At 50.4% G+C, this 22,030-nt stretch overlaps 12 protein-coding genes across 12 annotated transcripts; 6 read left to right on the top strand and 6 right to left on the bottom strand.

Moving 5' to 3' along the window:
• Window positions 1-344: 344 nt before the first annotated feature.
• Window positions 345-2,194, bottom strand: AUEXF2481DRAFT_205587 (uncharacterized protein). The gene is made up of 2 exons (XM_013493048.1): window positions 1,781-2,194; window positions 345-1,734 (listed from the first exon to the last, which is right to left on the bottom strand). Exons 1-2 carry the CDS (start codon window positions 2,081-2,083, stop codon window positions 376-378), a joined length of 1,662 nt encoding a protein of 553 aa, XP_013348502.1. The 5' UTR covers window positions 2,084-2,194; the 3' UTR covers window positions 345-375.
• Window positions 2,152-3,846, top strand: AUEXF2481DRAFT_205347 (uncharacterized protein). The gene is made up of 6 exons (XM_013493049.1): window positions 2,152-2,685; window positions 2,740-2,752; window positions 2,806-2,835; window positions 2,888-2,949; window positions 3,005-3,561; window positions 3,621-3,846. Exons 1-6 carry the CDS (start codon window positions 2,613-2,615, stop codon window positions 3,786-3,788), a joined length of 903 nt encoding a protein of 300 aa, XP_013348503.1. The 5' UTR covers window positions 2,152-2,612; the 3' UTR covers window positions 3,789-3,846.
• A 57-nt stretch (window positions 3,847-3,903) lies between these two features.
• On the bottom strand, window positions 3,904-5,515 carry AUEXF2481DRAFT_25824 (uncharacterized protein; the record flags this gene model as incomplete). Its single annotated transcript, XM_013492615.1, is given in 2 exon segments — window positions 3,904-5,468; window positions 5,488-5,515. 2 exon segments carry the CDS (start codon window positions 5,513-5,515, stop codon window positions 3,904-3,906), a joined length of 1,593 nt encoding a protein of 530 aa, XP_013348069.1.
• Window positions 5,516-5,818: 303 nt separating this feature from the next.
• Window positions 5,819-7,068, top strand: AUEXF2481DRAFT_35877 (uncharacterized protein). The gene has a single exon (XM_013492762.1). It carries the CDS (start codon window positions 5,909-5,911, stop codon window positions 6,956-6,958), a length of 1,050 nt encoding a protein of 349 aa, XP_013348216.1. The 5' UTR covers window positions 5,819-5,908; the 3' UTR covers window positions 6,959-7,068.
• An 11-nt stretch (window positions 7,069-7,079) lies between these two features.
• Window positions 7,080-8,246, bottom strand: AUEXF2481DRAFT_25826 (uncharacterized protein; the record flags this gene model as incomplete). Its single annotated transcript, XM_013492616.1, has 3 exons — window positions 7,080-7,587; window positions 7,649-7,938; window positions 7,995-8,246. 3 exons carry the CDS (start codon window positions 8,244-8,246, stop codon window positions 7,080-7,082), a joined length of 1,050 nt encoding a protein of 349 aa, XP_013348070.1.
• A 363-nt stretch (window positions 8,247-8,609) lies between these two features.
• AUEXF2481DRAFT_35878 (uncharacterized protein) lies at window positions 8,610-10,769 on the top strand. The gene has a single exon (XM_013492763.1). The coding sequence runs from the start codon at window positions 8,954-8,956 to the stop codon at window positions 10,331-10,333; it is 1,380 nt and encodes a 459-aa protein (XP_013348217.1). The 5' UTR covers window positions 8,610-8,953; the 3' UTR covers window positions 10,334-10,769.
• Window positions 10,770-11,544: 775 nt separating this feature from the next.
• On the top strand, window positions 11,545-12,585 carry AUEXF2481DRAFT_59746 (glycoside hydrolase family 93 protein; the record flags this gene model as incomplete). Its single annotated transcript, XM_013492796.1, has 1 exon — window positions 11,545-12,585. A coding segment is annotated over one exon (1,041 nt), but the record flags the coding sequence as incomplete, so codon positions are not given.
• A 759-nt stretch (window positions 12,586-13,344) lies between these two features.
• Window positions 13,345-15,164, bottom strand: AUEXF2481DRAFT_94384 (uncharacterized protein). Its single transcript, XM_013492887.1, has 2 exons — window positions 14,882-15,164; window positions 13,345-14,828 (listed from the first exon to the last, which is right to left on the bottom strand). The coding sequence occupies exons 1-2, from the start codon at window positions 15,105-15,107 to the stop codon at window positions 13,405-13,407; spliced, it is 1,650 nt and encodes a 549-aa protein (XP_013348341.1). The 5' UTR covers window positions 15,108-15,164; the 3' UTR covers window positions 13,345-13,404.
• A 154-nt stretch (window positions 15,165-15,318) lies between these two features.
• On the top strand, window positions 15,319-17,671 carry AUEXF2481DRAFT_1420 (uncharacterized protein; the record flags this gene model as incomplete). Its single annotated transcript, XM_013492503.1, has 3 exons — window positions 15,319-16,125; window positions 16,209-17,418; window positions 17,484-17,671. The coding sequence occupies 3 exons, from the start codon at window positions 15,319-15,321 to the stop codon at window positions 17,669-17,671; spliced, it is 2,205 nt and encodes a 734-aa protein (XP_013347957.1).
• Window positions 17,608-18,696, bottom strand: AUEXF2481DRAFT_206594 (uncharacterized protein). The gene is made up of 2 exons (XM_013493050.1): window positions 18,671-18,696; window positions 17,608-18,616 (listed from the first exon to the last, which is right to left on the bottom strand). Exon 2 carries the CDS (start codon window positions 18,302-18,304, stop codon window positions 17,732-17,734), a length of 573 nt encoding a protein of 190 aa, XP_013348504.1. The 5' UTR covers window positions 18,305-18,616; window positions 18,671-18,696; the 3' UTR covers window positions 17,608-17,731.
• Window positions 18,697-18,704: 8 nt separating this feature from the next.
• AUEXF2481DRAFT_206359 (uncharacterized protein) lies at window positions 18,705-20,828 on the top strand. The gene is made up of 5 exons (XM_013493051.1): window positions 18,705-19,320; window positions 19,370-19,601; window positions 19,652-19,836; window positions 19,887-20,127; window positions 20,183-20,828. Exons 1-5 carry the CDS (start codon window positions 19,035-19,037, stop codon window positions 20,679-20,681), a joined length of 1,443 nt encoding a protein of 480 aa, XP_013348505.1. The 5' UTR covers window positions 18,705-19,034; the 3' UTR covers window positions 20,682-20,828.
• Window positions 20,757-21,785, bottom strand: AUEXF2481DRAFT_1422 (uncharacterized protein; the record flags this gene model as incomplete). The annotated part of the gene is made up of 4 exons (XM_013492504.1): window positions 20,757-20,795; window positions 20,845-21,029; window positions 21,085-21,660; window positions 21,710-21,785. The coding sequence occupies 4 exons, from the start codon at window positions 21,783-21,785 to the stop codon at window positions 20,757-20,759; spliced, it is 876 nt and encodes a 291-aa protein (XP_013347958.1).
• Window positions 21,786-22,030: the final 245 nt, after the last annotated feature.

A 22,030-nucleotide genomic window follows, 5' to 3' on the forward strand; every position in this document is an offset into this window, starting at 1 on the left:
CGAGGAAATGGAGTCTCCATATATCGTGCCATGATAACTATTTGACGAATTGTGGGCCCTGAGATGACAGATTGCGGCGTTGATTAAATAGATCGATCTGATGTCCCAATTTGATTAGGCTGTGCCGTACCGACCAACATTGAGCAACATGGTCAAACAGGATGTGTGTCTACACTGGACTCCGAGGCGCTTACCGAGACAAGGTCCGCAGAGCTGGACAACCAACAGTATATGGCATGATTTACCAGATCCTGAATATCAAACATCAAACAGCAGAAAGGTAGAGGAACGAGCATCTGGGACAGACTATTGAGCAATCATCGATACAGACAACGCAACTCCGGAGACGGCGCTCGCACATAAGATACGAGAGAACTATCCAACATGTGGGATACTGACTGACCACTGAGGAATAGCATAAGCCATGGTCGGCAACGATCTCAACTCCACAAACGCTTCCACCACCAGAAACGCCCTAGCCAAAAGATACACAATCCCACACATGGAGCAAAGAGCAGTGATAGCCATGGTCAGTATCTGTGAGGCTTCTCCAATCATAACGTCATACCACGTCCACCATAACCTAGCAGAGACTTCAGCCAGAACATGTAGAAAGGCCCAAAGCAGACCAGAGAATCCGATAAACATGGATGAGAAACGCCATAACCATGCTTCTGCTTCGGAGGGGAAGCTGGCGTGCCATGCTGCTATGTGCACGGCGCTAAAGATTATACTGGCGACCCAGAGGACGGTGCCCATTATCAGGCCACCTGTTGTACGGACCAGCCCGTCGTGGGGCCAGTCACTGGCGGTGTGGGAGACGAGATTTTGTGTATCACATTCGAGCCAGGGTGAGATATTCTGGAGCATTGCTTCTCTGTCTCGCTCTTTGCGGCAACGTTTCGGCATTTCGGGATATGCTGCTAGTGCGGAGGCATACTTGCGGTCTGTTTCGCAAACTGGTCGGCGAAGAAGTGTGCGAATGGCGGGATATTGCTGTATCGCAGAGCAAGCGAGTCGTAGACGGGCTTCGGCTTGCTCCTTCCAGTCGACGTATGTGTTCTCCCGAGCAACCTCTTCTTCGTACAATAGTGATATCCCGGTCTTGGTTCGTACCTGGACTATGTGGTCGACCTTATCTGGCTCGCGCTCCGAGTAACCACGATTCTTGACATGGACTGTGCCATCTTCTGATTCGATACGAAACTTCAGAGTTGTAATCTCTGGCTGTTGCAGCTCGACCTGGAATCCTGGAAGCGCAGAGCTGGTGACTTCCTCGACTCGACTTGACATGACCATGAAGGCTGCTAGAGGAGCGGTCCAAGAGCCTGTGAGTACATTCGGCTCTTCGATTCTGCGAGGTTTGTGCCACCAAAGTGCGTACAGTACCAAAGCACACACAACATGGCCGACCACTGTCACCTCGAGCAACGTTATAGGTAGACTACAGGCCAATCTAGATATGATCTGTATGGTGAACCAGCCAGCCTGAAGACAAGCGACCAGTTTACCAAGCTCGTCAACTTTACTCTTGTCTGCGATATCCTGAGCCGTGATCTCCGGGAGATGCCCGCATGAAGCAAGCAAGAGCACACCTTTCGGCGTAAGCGTGATGCGCTGTGTCTTTGACCAAAAGGTCTGGGATTCGACTTCGAAAGATTTGTTGCAGTCAAATGCGTATCCGCCCATGACAGCGTAGAATCCATGTGCCAAAGAGAAATCATATGAAGTCAGCTATTGCGGTGTCAGTCGTACACACTTTGATGTAAATGATGACTACCCTTGCCTCTTCAATCTCTCTCTTCAAGGCTTTTGCGGATAGTAGCTGTCGCCAAGCCGCCCAGATAGCGAGTTCTGGTCCGAATATGCCAATGCAACACCAGTATAGATATGGAAAGAGCTTTTCGGTATTGGAGCTTGATTTTGCTGGTAAGTTAAGGTGCATCACCGACCATGAGCAGACAAGAAGTGTAGAGATGCAGGGCAATAGTATACCCCATGATCCTCTGATATTCGGCTCATTGACCCAGCCTGTCCGAGTTGAGTTGACTGAGATGGTCGCATTGAACAAAGAAGTACCCATTACAAACCACTCGACTGTGACTGCTGGGTGTTTGTGAAGACGGTTGTCATCTGCTTTTGTGGTCCTGTAGTTCTCATCTCCATTGACCTACCCTGGGCGTCTAGCATCGTGGGCGGCAAATCTGCAGCTCACAATGCATACACGATCATGTTTTGGGGATGAATGTTTGGGTAGCCGCCGTAAGTATACCAAGTCCTGAAGTCGTACTGAACGCTGAAGCTTGTCAAGTTGAACAATGAGCTCTGAGCTCGAGAAAAGAGCTGCGAACGATCATCTTTGCGAGTCTAGGCGACAGAGTCTCTCCGATCTTGTACAAGGCAGGACGAGAAATGTACGGCGACATTCTGTGAAAAGTGTGATGAAGCTGGAAGCCTTGCATGAGACGTGGGGCTCGACGGCGCGTCCCGATCAAGTGCAGCACTTCGCGCGTGGTGGGTACATTGGGAAGGCGCGGATATGAAGACCTTCTCCCTACAGATAATTGTCGCATGTCTGCCAACTTCCGCTGTACTCATTCGAGCCAGAGACGATGTCGAAGCCACTTCTGAGAAAGCCGTCAATTGAGTTGAAGAAGGAACGACTGCTCTTTTACGATGAGATTCGTAAGTCGCACGTTGCTTATCCCGAGCGTCGTTACTAACAATGACCTCTCATAGCTGCATGGCAGAAGTATCTATAATTCAGAGTCGTAATGTCGAGTGCAAATCACTGACGTCTCATAGAGATAATGAGTACTTGCTAACAGGATATCGGTCAGTCTATCATAAATCTACGATGACAAGTCATAAAGCTGACTTCGTGAAGTCCGACTGCAGGCAGTTGGAAAAAATGTCTGAAGAGCGTGCTTGGATGGCATAACGAAACGAGTAAGATATTTGATGGAAACGTCTCAATACATCTCCGGGCTAATCTCAGCTGTAGTGAACATCCACACTCACACCTTCGGCGCAGTACTCTTCGCCCTCCTCCCCTTCCATTTCTACTATACTCTATACCAGCACGTCACAACCGCCCAACCAATCGACGCTATAGTCTTCACCCTCTACTTCCTCGGTGTAGCAATCTGCTTCACCTGTTCAGCAGGCTGCCACATAGTCTGGACCCACAGCCCACCCATCGCCAGTCTAGGAAACCGCCTCGACTTCTCCGGTATCGTAATCCTCATGTGGGGAGCCAGTCTCGCTTCCATTCATTTTGCTTTCATCTGCGATCCTTGGCTTCGCACTCTGCATTGGATCTTGGTGTCGGCAAGTGCTTCTGGGTGTGTGGCGTTCACGATGTATCCAGTGTTTATCAAGCCGGCATTCAGGGCGTTCCGGGCGGCTATGTATGCCAGTTTTGGATTGTTTGCTGTGGTTTTTGTGTTGCACGGGGTCTATCTGTATGGGTTTGCCATGCAGAGGAGGAGGTTGGCGGTGGAGTGGATGGTGGTGATGGCATTACTCAACTTCACAGGAGCGGCTTTCTATGCCTTACGAGTAAGTCGCATTTCCGATGTTGTTGCGTGTGATGCAGTGTAGCTGACGATGAGATGTAGTTTCCAGAAGCGTGGTTTCCTCGTCGCTTTGACTTTTTGGGGGCGAGTCACCAGATCTTTCATGTACTGGTTTTGGCGGCTGGGCTGGTGCATTACAAGGGATTGGCTACTGCGTTCGTTGAAGTCAGAGGAGCGCAGCATACTTGTGGCAGTATTAGCACAACTTAAGGGTAGACACGCCTTGAGGTATAGGTGATGGAAGATTAGAGAATCTGGGTCATACAATACAATACACCTACTCATACATACTTTATAGTTATCCTGGAGATATGCTCGTCATCTCTCAGTTCTCCAAGAGATCAACGACAATGGGTGTAATCCTCTCAACGCCTTGTGCCTTGATTGCACTGATAGGAATAGCATGAAGCTTCTTCTTCCAAGCATTCTTCTTACCACTAGGATGTACCTCTTCACCCTCGGCAACCTTTTTCAAATACTCCTGCAACGCCGCAAAGTTCTCCCTCGTCTCTGGCAAATCAGCCTTTGTCGCAATGACCAACCACGGCTTTGAGGAAATGGGTGGGAGCTTGAGCTCAGGCAAGACTCTCGATCCATCAGGATTGAAAAGCACATTCTCGCCTTCGAAAATGTTTACGGGTTGAGCTTCTACCAAGGGAGAGAAGCGCACCATTTCCTTGTCTTGCTCGATGCGACGTTCGGATTCTGCGTGTACTTCTTTGTCGCGGAGGAGTTCGTACTGGCCGACTTCTTTCCAGAGGCCTTTGAGGGCTTGGATGGCGTCGCCGGCACTGAGGTCGACGACAAAGGCGAGAATGCCGGCGCGTTCGATGTGGCGGAGGAAACCGAGACCGAGACCGCGGTCGAGATGGGCGTCCTCAATCAGACCAGGAATATCAGCGATGGTAAAGTTTGTGCGAGGATGGCCCGTTTTGCGTTCGGATGTTGCGACTAGGGGACGGCCCTTGTGGTTATCAAGGACGACAGTGCCGATGTTTGGCTGAAGGGTTGTGAAGGCCCAGTTGCCGATACGGGCACGACTGTTTGTGATTGCTCGAAGAAGAGTACTCTTTCCAGCATTCGGCAGACCGACAAGACCCACGTCAGCCAGAAGCTTGAGCTCGAGTTGGATCTCGACCTTCATGCCTTCATCACCCTTTGTGCCGTACTTTGGACGAAAGATACTCTTTGTCACGAAATGCGGATTGCCTAGACCGCCCATAGCGCCGGCAGCGAGCAGTTGAGGAGCTTCCATGGGCGCATCGAGGTCCAGACGTATTGGTGCAGGAGGCTGAGCCATGGCAATTTGCGACCTTCTCGGACGTGGTAGAGGAGGGAAGTCGGCTGATGTGAAGGACTGAGGCATGGCTCCAGGGAAGAGCAGCCACTTGTCGCGTCTCCACTTGCGGGTGTTGTCGACGACTCCTGGTTGATCATCGAAGACGGCGTCGGCGCCCATGGCCTTTGCCCTCTTGTCTGCCAGCTCTTCCTCTGCCACGGGGTCGTGTCGCCACACCTCACGGACGATGGTGCCAATGGGTACGGTGATCAAGATGTCCTCTCCTCTTGTTCCTCCCTGCCCTTTTCCTTGTCCATTCTTTCCGCGGCCAGCTTTCAAGATTCCTCGTCGCGCAAGCTTGTGTAGTGACGTTTCTCCTTGGACAGCCTGGATGTAGATGTTTCCTCCCGTTCCGCCATCACCGCCATTGGCAGGGCCGTTTTCAATGTACTTTTCGCGCAAGAAACTGATACAGCCGTGGCCTCCGTTACCCGCGTGTAGAAGAATCGAGCATCGATCGGTGAAGGGTGTGATTGAGTAAGAGTCTGGCGGTGGGTTCAATCGGTCGACTTCGCTTTCCGGTGTGTCGTCGAATGCTTCATCCTCGTGTCCTCCCTGGGTGCTGGATACGGTTGCAATGTGCCTCCTGGTCAGGCATTGTGTGTTTCTTTGCAGTGATGCTCTCAGCACACGCGGCGCGTTGCTTCTATGTGTATACAGGCATGGATATAGAAAGGGCAGCAAAGTTCCATTCGGTGTCATTGTGTTTCGGCGAAAAGTCCCGGACAAAAAGATAATTGTCAGGCAGTGGCAAGCATTCGCAGCTAAAACAGCAGTCTCCATTCTCCATCTTGCGAGACTCCCAAAACGGCAGGATTTGCCGGCGATCACGGCAAGCCGAGGCTTCCTCCGAGCTTACACGCGTGAGGCTTGCCTAGGTCCATCATCCACGTTGTTACCCCTCATGCATCATGCTCTCCCTGTCTGACCTATATATCCTCCTTGTGCTGCATGTCATGACTGAATATTCATTTCATTGGATACCCTCACCATGACAAGCCTTTTGAAAGCCGCCCCCTTCTCCCCCGTCGTTACCGGTGCCGCTCTATTGGTACTACTTGGTAAAGGTCCAGAGTCCATACAGCGACCGGTCTATGATTACCTGCATCAAACACTGAAGCCTCACAACATCGGCCGTCTGATCACTACTTTAAAGTGGCTGTTTGCATATGGTCTGATCAAGAGTGTCAATGAAGCTCTCAACCAACTATGTCGCAACAACTTCTCGCTTCGCTCGAGCAAGGCGGACTGGGATTGGGACAATGAGATTGCGGTAGTCACTGGTGGTTCCTCGGGCTTCGGCGCCCTTTTCACCAAGGATCTCTCAGCCAAGGGCATCCACGTCGTTGCCATGGACATCAACCCTCTGCCAAAACATCTCGAGAACAACCCAAAGATCTCCTTCTTCAAGTGCGATGTAACCGACCCGGAAGCTGTCAACAAGGTTGCCGAAGAAGTCAGATCGAAAGTCGGCCACCCGTCAATTCTCATCAACAATGCTGGCATCGGCGGTCAAAGGACAATCCTCAAGACCACTCCTGCGCAACTCCAGAAACTCATGGGTGTCAACTTACTCTCCCACTACTACACCGTTCAAGCTTTCCTCCCCAACATGATCGCCAACAAAAAAGGCCACGTCGTCACCATCGCCAGCATAGCGTCCTTTGTCGCAACCCCTGGCATCGTAGACTACTCATGCTCCAAATCAGCAGTCCTGGCCTTTAACGAAGGTCTCGGCGCAGAGCTCCGCTCCATCTACAAATGTCCCGAGATCAAAACGACTGCCGTGCACCCCTTCTTTGCAGATACACCCATCATCGCTGCGGGCAAGGCCGAACTCCAAAAGGCTGGCGCCAAGATTCTGGATCCGCAGGATGTTTCTAATGCTGTGGTTGATCAGATCTTAAATGCGAGGGGTGGGCAGATTTTGCTGAGTAATGGCTTTGGACCTGCTTTGAGGGCTATTCGTGGACTTCCTTGGTGGCTGCAGGAGAGCTTTAGAAGACTTACCGAAAGGGATAATTCGCACTATGACAAGTAGCGCGTGGAGGAATAACCTTTTTCTCATTTTGATGTCGGTCGTTTCTGGTAGATTTCTTGATCTAGGCACATACCCTATGTAATGATATTATGCTTTTTATTTCTCCTCAAACTACCTGTGCTTACAATAGAGCAAGCGCAAGACCAGAAAGTCCCATCAGAGCTGCTGCGGGATACTGTACAGCGATGAGTGTAGGGGCGGCAGCTCCAGTGTTTGTGGAAGGTGCGCCGATGGCAGTACCAGTCACACTTCCAGTGACACTACCACTGATCTTGCCAGTCGCACTAGCAGTTCTCGTAGCCACTGCTTCGACCGAAGCAGCGGTAATGGTATATGTCATGTTCCAAGCAGTCCAGGTATATGTAGCGCCACTGACAGGGCTAGTAAGAACACCATTGACATCGCTAAAAGTACCAGTAGCAGAGTGAAGCGGTGTAAGTCTTGCATAGTCAGAAGCATTATTTGCATATTCGGTGAATCCATAGTCGACGCAATTGAAGTTTGCAAGACGAGAAGCACATTGCGAAAGACTGTTGTTGTTGCCTCTACGAGTGGAATCGATGTACTGTTGCTGAAGTGCGTTCAATACAATTGGGCCAGGATCTGCGTCTGGGCAAGTGTCGTAGGTGCTGATGAGTCGAAGTTAGTGGGATGCTCGACTTTCTTTCTTGGGCAAACATTCCCACTCACGTGGCAGCAGCGATGCCGTAGAAACAGCAATCGCAATCAGGGGTGGGTTGCTCTTCCTCGTCGTCTGTTTCACCACGTTCCTTTTGGATTTCTTCCATGCATTGGATATAGCCATCTGTACCACTTTTCTCGAGACTGGTGACAAGAGCGTTGATGTTACAGCTGCATTCTCCAGCGGCTTTAGCAGGGGGAGGGTAGAATGGCAAGTCCAAGACGACGCCTTCGTCAAAGGCATCACTGCAAGAGGTATTGTAAGTCATCAACAGTTGTTGATAATCGCAAGAGTAGACCTAGCATATTCATTAGCAGTGATGAGTGGTGTATACAATAAGCAGGAATACCATACCCTATTCCAGCAGCTCGTGAGAGCACATTTGATTCTTTCCTCCGTGCCCAGGCAGAACGGATCCAGATATTCATTGGTGAAGTTTTGTGATTCCCAACATGTCTGCATCTCCGAAGGGGCAGCACAGTCGGTGAAAGTAAACGGTGTGTTGACAAGGTCGAAGATGGAAACTTCTTGCGGTACCTCCTCCTGTGCATGAGCAACAGCAGACAGAGCTGCAAAGCAACCGACAAGGGTGTATCCAGCGATCATTGTATGAATTAAATATCGCCTCGATAGGTCAAAGGCAAAGATATGAGAGGGTACCTACCACATAAAATACCTGCATTCCTTCAAGGCAACACTCATCTTGAGTCGAAGGATTCAAGCACGGTCGGCTGGGCGGTGTTACATCTAATCTTGCTGTGCATGAGACGAAACAAGCACTCGAGTCATACCTATTAATACGGCGATATAGCTGGATCAATCGCACAATCTAATGTTGGCTGTCAAGAACATGAACCAGTCTGACGATTCTAGGCGTAATGTTGAGCGACAGAAACAGGAACAGGATGTGGTTCCTGTTTGGATCGGCCATGCGACGCGTCTCCGCTTCTTCAACGAGACGACTGTCAACTCAAACACGCGCGGCTTGTCATTTTCCGCAACCATAGGATGCAGTCAGCTGCACAACGTTTCAAAATCATGGGCGGATATGCAAAATGCGAGCGACGGCGCAACCGGGCTTGGGAGAAGTCGATCCTGTTGCAGGAGCTCTGGGCGTAGCAGATCAATCCCTTATCCGATCAAGACATCTTCACTGACGTATTCCCGTCGATGACTGGGAACGTGAGTCAGAATAAGCAAGCTTTTACATACAAGAAGGTCGTCTAACTCTAGGTTCCTCATATACTGTTGGGGTTTTTGTAGCCGACTTATCTTTCCCTATTCTATACAACATTCATTCGTCTCAATCAAAAATGTTCAAAGCCGCGCTGTTAGAGACAATCGACGCCGACCGACAAGATCTCGTCAGCTTCCTGCAATCTTTGACTCGTGCAGACTCATCTAACCCTTCAGGAGACACGATAGCAGCAGCATGTGTCGTTACCACATTTTTAGCTTCCCGAGACGTGCCTGTAACACTCATAGCACCAAAAAGCGATGCACCAAACATCACCAGCACGTTTCCAGCAGTGTCGCAATCACCAGCTCATAGCCGATCTTCATCTTTACACCAATCAGATGCGCACTCTCCCAGTCGAGTCGACTCTCCCTTCAATGACAGCGGCATCTCAAAACCGAATCCTGGACCACGGCTGATCATGAATGGTCACCTCGACGTCTTTCCCATTTCCGAGTCCGAAAAGTCACGGTGGACTCATGATCCCTTGTCTGGAGATGTCGAGGACAATCGACTATATGGACGTGGTGTCGTCGACATGAAAGCTGGAACCGCTGCGATCGTCGCAGCATATACGTACATCTTCGCGCATCGACATCTGTTAAACGGTACTGCTGTGCTTGAAGCAGTGTCGGATGAAGAGAATGGTGGAAAGTGGGGAAGCAAATACCTTCTCAATGACGATGATAGAAAGGATATCTGGTCTGGTGATGTGAACCTCAACGCAGAGCCAACGGGATTGCAAAGTATACGGTTTGCTGAGAAGGGGACTTTACGGATGACATTCACTGTTCAGGCTAGGAGCGCGCATGGAGCATTTACACACCTCTCCGAAGGCGCAATACGCATAGGAACGAGACTAGTCACCGAGTTGGTCAAGCTCGAAAACTTCTCCAGTTTTGACGTCGATCCGGAGATCCGAAGGTATCTGAGCCGCGAAGAGGTCAGAAGTACTATTGATGAGATCATGGGCGCTGGTGCTTCGAACAACATCTTGAAGCCTACTGTCAACATTGGAACTATCAGCGGAGGCACCAAGGTCAATACTATCCCAGGAGACTGTAGATTTGAAGTCGACATTCGTCTGCCAATCGGACTCGTAGCCAGGACAATTCTCTCAGAGATCGATGGTATCCTGGAGGCATTCCCTGGCGCCGACTATGAAGTTCAGGAAGCAGCATCCAACCCACCAAATTCGTGCGCGTTTGATCATGCTCTCACGCGAGCCATAGCTGACAACGCCGAACACATTCTCGGACGAAGACCTGTTGCGATACCCTCACTGGGTGCCACGGATGCAAAGCACTGGCGATACAAGGGTATTCCAGCATACAGCTTTGGTCTCTCACCTGAGGGTATGGCTGGAATCGACGAAAGTGTCGATCTTGACGACTACATCAGTCTTGTCAAGATACTCACCTTGGCAGCATGGGATTTCTTGACTGGTCCTGAGTAGATTCCAATGTCAAACTGTGTGTTCTGTTCAAGGACTAAGCCTGCCGATGAAGACGAGATTACTGATGCACAATCGAAACTTCTCATATACATAGCTCAACAATATACCCCTGTCATCTTTCTCTCGTTCCTGAGTCTCTCGAGTCTTGCAGGGCTCTTGCGGTCTGCCAAAACGATGCGTCTGGATGTTCACGTTTGACAACAAGGGGGTATTGTGATAGTATAGCAACCGGCAAAAGGAAAGCCCAATGGAGTAGCTGGGAATCGAACCCAGAACCTTCTCCACTCAGTAATGCTCACAGAGCAATGCTAAGAAGATGTCATACCACTAGACCACAACCCCTTGATGTGTCGGGTTCGAGTAGGCACGTTCATGAATTTCGAGTTGTGCGTCGGCGCCCGAAGTTCAGCCATCTTCCAGACTCGTGGTCGATAAGTCCCTCTGGCTTACTTATGCTGTTCGACACAGGAAGCTCTTGGTACGGTATTTCGTGGCAGCTTGTGGAAGTGTAGTGAGAATGAGGGAGGAATTTTGAGGAAGACGAGGCATGGAGACCAGAGTCAAGCTTGACAAGTCCTGATAGGCAAACGCGTGAGCCGGCTTTGTCAATGATGCGGCCAAGTCTGCTCCTCGAGTCAACCCACCCTCCCCAAACGTCGCGATGCATCCTTCCATCACAACATCCTGGAATGCGATGTTGACCACGTCATGTAACCTGCGTTTCGGCCCGGCACACCACGCCGACGGGATGCTCTCTTTAACCGTGGTCATCTGAGAGAAGGCGTTTGCTCTGTGGAGGCTGGTGCGGGGATCGTGGAGATCGCAGTCTTCGCGGCATTTGTCCTTGTCGATCATTGTCCAACTTCATGGATCTCTGCATTGTTCCTCCAACCAGCGACCAGCACCAAGCGCTATAGCGCGTGGTTCCTGCATCTTGTCATGGCTGAACAGTTCGGTTCGGCAAGTGACTCCATCAAGATACCAGGGCAGAGGCCTGGGTGGATGAATTGATATTTACCGTGTTCGCCTCGCTTTACACAAGCATGTCGAGGTAGGTGGAAATAAATACAGGGTAGGTTCGCCGTTTGCTGTAGTCAGGAAGTTGATTACGAAGACAACACGAGATGAGATTCTTTTCACTATTGGCAGGCGCTGCCGCCTTGGCGACTTCTGCTGTTGCTCAATACACGAACAGCACGCCGGCTGGTGATATCGATCATGTCACCATTTTCACACCCCCGAGGAACTACACCGTTCCTCGCACTCTCTATGCAAGATCAGTTTTGCTGAATCAGAATTGCGAAGGGAACAATGTCATCCTTGCGACATGGGAGAACTACCTTTACAACAACAACTCGAACCCTTACTTCCCAATCTACCAGTCCTACGACGGTGGTCATACTTGGTCAGAACGCTCTCGTGTATATGATCAGGTCAACGGATGGGGCTTGAGATATCAGCCTTTCCTCTACGAGCTCTCTGAGCCAATTGGCAATTTCTCAGCCGGCACCCTCTTGCTCGCTGGTAGCTCCATTCCTCAAGATCTCTCCAAGACCCAGCTCGAACTTTACGCTAGCACGGATAAAGGTTACACCTGGACATTCGTCTCTCATGTCGCTAGTGGTGGTGAAGCTCTCCCCAACAACGGACTCACTCCTGTCTGGGAGCCTTTCCTCATGACATACAACAACACCCTCATCTACTACTACTCTGACCAACGCGATCCTCTGCACGGTCAAAAGATGGTCCACCAAGTCTCTTCCGATCTTCACACTTGGGGTCCCGTGGTTGATGATATCGCCTACGGTACCTACGACTGGCGTCCCGGTATGCCCATCGTCTCCGAGTTACCTTTCGGTCAATATATCATGACCTACGAATTCTACGGTGCTCAAGAGGCAGACTTTGCAGTCTACTACCGCATCTCCACCGACCCTACAAACTTCAATGCCAGCATTGGTCGTCCTCTGATTGCCACTGATGGCACTATTCCCACTGGCAGTCCTTACAACGTCTGGACACCTGTTGGTGGCGATCTCGGTACCATTGTCGTCAGCTGTGGTAACCTGGGTGAAGTATTCCTGAACCACAATCTCGGTGCTCCTGGAGCTTGGACGAAGATCAATACCCTTGAGCCTGCTTCGTACACTAGAAGTCTGTTGGTTCTGCCTGGACAGGAAGATATCCTGATTGTTGGTGGTGGTGTCCTGGGTGGTGAGGAGAATGCTGTAACAGCTAGCTCTGTCAACATCAAGCCCAAGGCTCCTGCTTTTGCAAAGTGTAATGCGAAGAGATAGATAGAAATCTTGTAGTCATAATCTTCGATCTATCTTACTACCACGTAGTCCTGACCCTGCTGCGATGAGAGTGTTCTTGGATCATGTCATGACCCTCGGCGGCCCTGGGCCTCATCCTCTATAAGGAAATGAGCAGGAGAGAGATGTCTTCACGATGTTCTTGAACCGCCAACCTCCGGCACCGCATGAATGATGACATCGAGCTCCACCGACGTCATGGTATACACATCTTGGCGAGCAGGGTTGTCCCCTAAACTTGAGATACAAATACTGTTAGCGACATTGCCAGCCGACGCTATGTACCATACTTCTCCAAGTGCGCTTGAATTATGCCTTATATATTATAGCCTAGTCTACGAGATTATCTACCAGCAAATACAGCCCGTTGACTAGATATATCCATAACAATGTTTTCGACATGTGTTTTTGGAACTTGGTGTAACATCGTAAAGTTTGGGGAAAGGTTTCACGAAAAGCGTATGCCTTTAGCATCGCTATCTAATAGCATTCCAGAGTCGTCGAGGGCTTGTCTAAGAGTCCTTGTGACCTCCGAGAGCAGTCTTCTAGAACGTAAAGAGCGAGGTCAACTCTAAACTTCAATCATAACGGAAAGAAAAGACAGACAGCGTGGTATCCACCACGAGCCAAAAGAAAAAAGGAAGAAAAAAGAACAAATAACATGACACGTCATTCCAAGAAGGCATAGAACATAACAAAAAAAAAAGAATATCACTTTTATCATATCTACAGATTTCTGTATATAGTAACATCATTCTATCTCATGTACCAAAGCTGCTTATCCTTGGTCTCAGCACCCTTAATCTCCCAGTCCATCGAGATGTTCAAATTGCGCTTGGCATCCTTGTTCTTCTTGAATGTAACATTTCCTGAGATGACAGTTCCTTGCCTCAAAGCTTGATCGTCCTTTTCGGTTGCGTCGATCATCAAGACACCGCAACGCCAATGAGTCTCAGGACCGAAGGGGCTGGTTGTGAAGAAGACGGTCTTGTCCTCGTCGGACTTGGGAGGCTTGACGCCACGGAGCATACCAGTGGGGATCTCATCCTTGCGAGACTGCAGGAAGAGTGTGTCAAACCAGGTGCAGAAGCCGTCGAGGTTGTCGATGTCCTTGTTGAGGGTGAAGCTGACGTCTGAGCTGAAGTCGAGATCGGCGACTGTGACGGTGTGGAGATCGAGCACCTTGAAGGGGAGCTCGTCTGTTGATCTTCCGACAATAGTGTCTTTGTTGGGGTAGCGAACCAATGTGTCTTCGTAGATCTTCTCCATCATGGAAGTCATGTCGAAGCCGTACACATCCCTCCAGAAAGTGATGTTCTCTGAGATCCAGTCCTGGTCGGCAAGAGGAGCAAGGTGCATGGTGCAGTGACTAGGAACCATCAAACCATCAGGCTTAAGGTATCTATCTCTGGCATAAAGAACGGAGTCAAGCATGGCTTCGTACAAGAGACAGTAGCCCATCCATTCGCTGACAATGATATCGACCTTCTCAATGCCATCGGGGAGTTGGATCTCCTCAATCTTGCCTCTAACACAGGTGATGACCTTTGACTGACCGTTCATAGCAATGTTGGCGCGGGCCTTGTTAATGATCTCGGAGTTGTCCACAGCGATGACGCGGGCAGCACCGGCCTTGGCGCAGAAGAGAGACAGGATACCAGTACCACATCCGACATCGAGAACAGTCTTGCCAGCGAAAAGGTGCTTGTTGGCGTAGATAAAATCTCTGTAAGCATCTGTGCGGACAGTGTCCTGGAGCATAGTCTGGTGAATGTCGTTGTAAGAGTATGAGTCAAAGTAGCCAGGGTCCTGGTGGTTCTCGTTCTTGGTCTTGCTTGATCCAGCCTCACCCTCTTTGGCAGGCTCATTCCAGCGATCGTCCAAAGTCTTCTCAACGGTCAACTTGTACTCAGCAAATTGCTCTTGCAGACGAGCCAGTTGAGCCTCAAGCTCGAAGGTCTTGTCACCTGAAGAACCGATGGGAAGATTCTGACCAGCAGCATCCTCAGAGTCCAGAACATCATCCAGAGAAAAAAGAAGGGCATCATCTTCTAAGACGGGTTGCATGAACTTGTCGTCCTCGAACAGAGATTTTGACGAAACATCCGGCTTTTGGTTGCCGTTCTTGGCCTCGCTGCGAATGTAGTTGACAAGCTTGATTGCACCGAAAAAGTCAAGACCTGGATGTGTTAAAAAAGAGATGGCAATAAGCATAATTTGTGATTGTACACACCAAAATCCTTTGCAATCTTCAAGAAATCAAAGTTGTGTTGTTCGGCAGCATATTTGATCATAGAAGCGGCGTCGGGGAAGGTCTTGTCGCTGAAAAAGTCCTTGACTTGAATGTCTTCATTCTCTTCAGGCTCAGCATCCTCCCAGCCCTCGCTGTCTTCGCGCAACAACTCATCGATCGATGAGGTGCTCGAGGCGTCTGATGAGTGGATATCGTCTTGAACCATTTTTGGCAGGTGTAATCAATTGATAGGCCTGGCCGGCTGGGACTTTGATGGCCGGCGCGGGCAGGAAATATTTTCCCGCTTAAGTCCGTCAATTCTCCGAGGGAGCTGGTCACGTCGAAACGTCATGTGAAATCACATCATTGATAAGTCGTGCATGGCCCCAATGCCTATCACCCACCGCCATTCCTACCTGCGACCGCAATAAGACGCGATGGCACCCGACAGGGGTTCCAACGACACTCGCGACGATATGGACGGCCACTCGGACGCCGCATCGGTCCTCTCGTCGCGTGCGCAACAGCCGCAGAACTTCACCCTTCGCTCGCTGCTCCTCGGCTTGGCCATCGGCACTGTCATCTGCTTTTCCAACACGTACTTTGGACTGCAGACGGGATGGGTCTCTAGTATGGCTATGCCGAGTGCATTGCTAGGATTTGCCTGGTTCAAGGCCGTCTCGAGGACACTATCTTACCCATTCACGCCTGTCGAGAATGTGCTGGTGCAGTCTGTCGCGGGATCTGTCGGTACCATGCCTCTGGGATGCGGATTTGTTGGCGTGATCCCAGCTCTTGAGTACCTTCTCAAGCCCGAAGAAACGCAGGGCGAAGGCACTGGTGTACATCTCTCTCTGGGGAAGCTCATTGTCTGGGCTGTGGGCATCTGTTTCTTCGGCGTCGTCTTTGCAGTGCCTTTACGAAGGCAGGTCATCGTCCGCGAGAAGCTCAAGTTTCCTTCGGGTACAGCGACCGCCCTCATGATTGGAGTCCTCCACGGAGGAGAGAAAGATGCCAAGATTGTCGACATGGACAACGAAGACGCACACCAGGGGACCAACAGACAAGTCGAAGAGGAGGAACAAAGGCTCGTTGCGGGTGCCCCTACCCAGCGTCGGAGACAACAAGAAGCTGCCCAAGCTGAGGCTTACGGCGACGAGGAAGCTCTGGACAAGGATGATCATGCCGGTTGGAAAGGCAGGATCAAGCTTCTGGTCGTCTCGTTTGCTATCTCCGCCATATATGTACGTATAAGATGCAATTCTCAAGTTTCCATACCTCTGAGTCAATCTACAAAACCGACCCATGAGCTCATGTGTCATTCCAGACCCTCATGTCCTACTTTCTTCCACAAATACGCGAGATTCCATTCCTAGGTATGTACTTAGCGAAAGACTGGCTCTGGACCATGAATCCTTCTCCCGCGTACATCGGACAAGGTATCATCATGGGTCCTGCGACTACTCTCCATATGCTGCTAGGTGCCGTTCTTGGATGGGGTATGCTTTCTCCTCTTTCCAAGGCCAGAGGTTGGGCACCCGGTGCTGTCGATGATTGGGAGAAAGGTAGCAAAGGCTGGATCGTTTGGGTCAGTCTGGCGATTATGCTTGCAGACTCGATCGTCAGTCTCGGCTGGTTGGTCCTGCGCCCGACAATCCACCTCATTCGCGTCTTTGGTCCACGCGCCAAGGACAGCATTGCTCGTGGTACCTGGAAGGACGATCTTCGCAATTTTACCCATCCTCATATGAGAGGATACAGTCCAGTCAACCTCAACGAACCCGATCACGACTCGCCCGAAACTGCTGGCTTGATCTCCGGCTCCACACAAGCTAAGAAGACTGCGCAAGATGTGCTGGAGCCAGATGCCCCACCCGAGCATCTGATCAGCAACAAGGTCACACTGATTGGCCTCGTCTTGTCTCTAGCTGCTTGCGCTGGTGCGGTCCACTACGCTTTCGCGAACCTCATCCCTTTCGCCCTGACTCTGTTGGCATTAGTGCTCGCTCTGCTTCTATCCATCATGGGGGTCCGTGCATTGGGAGAGACAGATTTGAATCCAGTGTCTGGAATATCAAAATTAACACAACTGTTCTTCGCCCTCGTCACTCCTTTGGGTTCGCCAAATGCGGTGATCATCAACCTGATCGCCGGCGCCATCAGTGAGTCTGGTGCGTTGCAAGCGGGCGACCTAATGCAGGATCTGAAGACCGGGCACTTAATCGGCGCGAGTCCGAAAGCCCAGTTTTGGGGTCAGATCGTCGGAAGTGCTTTCGGAGCTGTGATCAGTGCTTGTATATACAAGCTCTATACTCGAGTATACGAGGTTCCTGGAGGCATGTTCCAGGTACCTACTGCTTACGTCTGGGTATTCACCGCACGCCTGGTCACTGGACAAGGCTTACCTCCTATGGTACCTGAATGGGCGGCAGGTGCAGCTACTGTGTTTGCCGTCTTCACAGCTCTGCGGATATACGGTAATTCGATAGGAGCGAAGTGGACTCCGTTCGTTCCTGGAGGAATCGCAGTCGCCGTTGGTACGTCGATCTTCCATATGCTCAACCAAGATACAGAGAGGAAAATGCTAATCGATCCCGTTTAGGTATGTACAACACCCCATCGTTCACCATGGCACGGACGATCGGTGGCTTGATCAACTGGTACTGGCGCGATTGGCGTAAGGAGTCGGAAACTCCCATCATCATTCTCGCCAGTGGACTCATTCTGGGAGAAGGACTGTTTAGTATAGTCAACCTTGGACTAGCATCTCTGCAAGTACCACACTTGTAGAGTGGTAGGCTCAGTCATCCGTAGTCACCCGTGACCGCTTATGGATACCTGATGCATGAGTCATGACCTAGATATCAATTCTTTTGTTTGTCTCTGTCTCGATCTTGTCCAAAGCGAGCAAAACGAAAGAACCCATCGCCGAATACCTGGTGCATGGACAGTGAAAGGTGAATCGTTTGGTGAGGATATGGACCCTTGCCAAGGCGGACGCTCCCAGAAGCGCTCCTCGATTTGGCTTCCCGGCAACCTCGGCATCGGTGGCTCTTCCCACCTGCCGTACAATCCACTGGGATTTTCGGGCGTGTGCTTCTCACGAACCACGAGAGTCTGTTGACAACCCCGTATGGCATATGCCCTGCTCCGGACTTGTGTCCCTGACTGAGTGACGGTCATCACGCAGGTACTCTCATGTTGGTTGCACTCCATCAGTGCGGACCTTGCACCTCGTGGCCAGTCGGACTGTGCGAACCGAAGTCTCGATCCGTCTTTGAAATCCTCTATCGTTTCAGATTTGGAGGAGTGAACTCTGAACACATGAGCCGTTCGCGTCAACCCTTTGGCTTTTGCGTACGAGAGTTTGACAAGAGTTTGGCTTGAACTCTGCTTTGCACAGCACCTCACTCTCGACAGCATCACCAGCGAATGGCGAAAATGAGCTCGAGAAGTCACCACTTGCGCGCCACGATAGTGGCTTGCGGTAGTCTCGCAACTCTCGCTAAACTAATTAATGGTTCATCACGCTTCGGCTCATCAGCGCTACAAGCACTGAGCACTGTTTATCTCCGTACTGCGTACCCGCACGACCCTACCGGCTCGAGCGGATGATCATGGCTCTCGGACCTCATACGAACAAGCATTCGCGATAGACTGACTGTCTCTACAGCTATAATCCATTAATCACGATAAAGGTTGGCTTACAAGATGTACACATTATTCACCCACACGGTAAATCCCCTTTACATATCCGTCTACGTATCTTCGTGCGTTAAAGGTGACCGCGGTCGACCATGATAGAACATACTTTCCACCTGCCTAAATAGCCCTCGACGCTCAGCAGAATCTCGGCTCGCTACCAGCAAAAACAGTCTTGCACTCGATAGACTACGCGAGACTCCTTCAGCCACCGGACACTAGACAGCAATCTGCCGTGCTCTGGAGAGTATGCAACCGCATCTGTGTCATACCACACTTCTGTAGCCTTGTGGATACGGTAAAGTTTCACTTGGTTTAGACACTGTAGCTTAGTGGTTGCTCCGACCGTACGAGTTTCAAGATCGAAAGCAACCTTCACAAGCCATCCCGCTTCATTCATCACGTCCGTTCACCAGGAAAGCGAGACCGACGGTCCCCTAAAGGTCCAACTATGTGGCTCTATCCAGTCTCGACCCTTCCTCTTTTCGCTCGAGCTTCGATCTTTCACCTTACTTCAGGCCGCTGCCCTTCATGGCTTGAATGTTCTCTGAAACGCTCTCGACTCTGCTTTCCATACACAACATCCATCGACTCGACGAAGATGGAAAGCGAACCTCAATATATGCCTCACGAGGTGCTGGCTGCTGCGATCCCTGTGTTAATATATTCTTTTGTCTGCCTTTCCCTCGGAGTTTTACTTGTGACAGTCCTACAGAAGACTAGAGACGGCTTTAATTGTCAGTCAGCACTTGCTTCTCGTCTCGCTCCCACTGACACCTCTGGAAGACGTGACATTATTCGCTCTTGCAACGACATGCACGACTATAGTGTCGATTATACAACAATGCAATTACATCGCAAACTGGCACGACTTGCGAGTTCAACAGTATGAGCAGTCAATCACCGTCAAGGGTAATCCGGCGCTGGCACTGGGACCGCTTTCTAAAGGCTTCAATGCTGTCTTGTTCTGGACAATTTTGTATTTTTACAATGTCGACTCGGTTACGATGCTTTTCTGGTAAGTCAACACTATTGACTTACGATCGTCCTGCGCTGATGATTTGAAAGGGCCATTGCACTGGTCTTTAGTGTTTGGAACATCCGCCCGAGGTGGCTTCAACGATGGCAGAAGCACATCAGCTGGGCATCAAAGATCTTAGCAATTGTGCTGCCCGCCATCTTCTCAGCTCTGCGTAAAGGTTTCCAAGTAAACGCCGGCTTCATCGGCACCTTAATTCTGATGAACCTTCTGAGTAAGCATATGCACGACTTGGTCGTGAGAGTCCACACTAACAGTTGATAGTGCTTGTGAGCTTTGCTTTCGGCGCACTATGCGTCATCCTCATCTTGTTCAAGTACCTACGCGCGAAAATAGGATTTGACAGTTATGCATCAGCCTCGGCATCTAAGTCGTATGCAGGTGGAAGTGTGGTTCCAGGCGAGACTGCAACCGCTCGTGAAGGACGCACTGTAAGGAGAGGACTTAGAGCGCGGGTTGATGGATGGCTCGTGGTCCGCTTCAGTATCGCCTTCTTGATTCTGAGGTAAGAATACTCATGTGAACAGTCCACAGAATTATGCTGACCAAGCACAAACTAGTGGATTCGAGATCTTCCTCATCTCCTTTGAGATCAACAGGTACCACAAGACGAAAAGCACAAAACTTGCCGGTGGTCCAGATTTTGGTATACGTGCCTCTGTCGTAGATGTTTTGAACTATCTACCCGGTGTCACGGCAAGTCTACTTGCTTTCCTGCTATTCGGAACCACAGCACAGCAACGCGCCATGTACACTCCGGTGATTGCCGCTTTACATCCTGCTCGCTGGCGTAGACGACCAAAGTCTGCAAGATTCAGTGGCAATGTTGATCAGTGGCGGCGCATGGACCATGGAGATTCACGATCATCACAGCAGGTCGCGCATGGAGATATCGAGATGCAGCTGCCGACAAGGAAAGACAAGGTCACAAGGACGATTGTGACGACGGTGGAGAGAGAAGAGATGATACCAAGCCCGCCATCAGCAAACTCGGTCACGAGAGAAACAGTTGGGAATGTAGGTGAAGGCGAAATCATGGGGAGGAGGATGATTCGGTAGAATCGTCTCGCCGAGACTCAGACTGTGCAACTTCCACACACTCGCTTCCACGATTCCTCATTCACACAGACTCTCTCAGTAAGAGTTCGGCATGATGTTCAGGCGTCCTCCGTCCTGATTTTGGTCAGTTGTTTGTCGCTTAGAGGAAGCATTTTCAACTCACAATCAACAGCACGTTACCGTTAAGGTATGCACCCGCTCGGGATGCGATGAAGAGGATAGTGCCAGCCATGTCTTCCTCATCGCCTGTTCTTTCGGCCGGGATATATGATTTGTCGAACGAACCCTCATCCCTAGGGTCCAATTTTGCATGAGAGATCAGGCTCGACGCCAATTCGGATGGGAATACTTTCATCAATCAAGTCAGCTTGATCCTTATCCGATTCTGAGGGCTTGGACTTACATCCGGGAGCTATGGCGTTACATCTGATGTCGAAAGGCCAAAGCTCACTGGACAAGTTCTTCGCGATATGCAACACAGCGGCTTTGCTGGCCTTATATGCCATCGATCCGTTCGGCTGCTTGCTGAAGGCAGCAATACTCGCAGTGACCAAAATCTGGCTCTTTGTTTTCTGGGCGACTGGGTTCTTGTTACCCTTGTCCAACAACTCCAGGAACGCATACGCTGTAAAGAGGACAGCGGTGACATTGATGTTCAAAGTTGAAGTGATGTCATCCCAGGATTGATTCATAGCCGCAGCTGCATATTCGGCGATGCTGGCTTCGCGGTTGTTGGTGCCCGCAGAGGGTCCCATCGCGCCACTGTTGCAGACGAGAAGGTTGATGTATCCGACTTCGATCTCGACACGAGACGCAATTGATTTCAGAGTGTCTTTTGAGGTCACATCTCCAACGACTGGGATTATGACGGAGGGGTTGTGAGACGCGGCTTCTTCAAGTTTGTCTTCTCTACGGCCGATGATATAGACCTTCTTTGCTCCGTTGGCTGCAAGAACCTTTGTCATCATAAGACCAATGCCTATAATATGTCAGCATCTTTCCAATGGTAGATGTAGAATGATGGATACCAGTGGCTCCGCCAGTGATGACTGCCACCAGGCCATTCACCTGGAACAGGCTGTCTCTTTGATAGATATCAGCCATGCTGCGCTTGGTAGATCAAGGTCCAAAAGGCGGAAGAAGCGCTATCTAGAAGCTTTGACGATGGCAGATTTTATATGTCAAGAACGTGTCCGGATGGAAGAGCGAACTCCGATTGTTGGAGAGCATTGCGGCAGAGCAACGTCATCGGCAACCCATATGTTTCGGGGTTCGGAGTCGCACCTTCCGCCTTTCACGATAAGACACTATGCAGTAACTTCTCAGCTTATTGGATAGATCTGTGACTG

The sequence above is a fragment of the Aureobasidium subglaciale genome, assembly GCF_000721755.1.
Source record: "Aureobasidium subglaciale EXF-2481 unplaced genomic scaffold scaffold_1, whole genome shotgun sequence".
NCBI lineage: Eukaryota > Fungi > Ascomycota > Dothideomycetes > Dothideales > Saccotheciaceae > Aureobasidium > Aureobasidium subglaciale.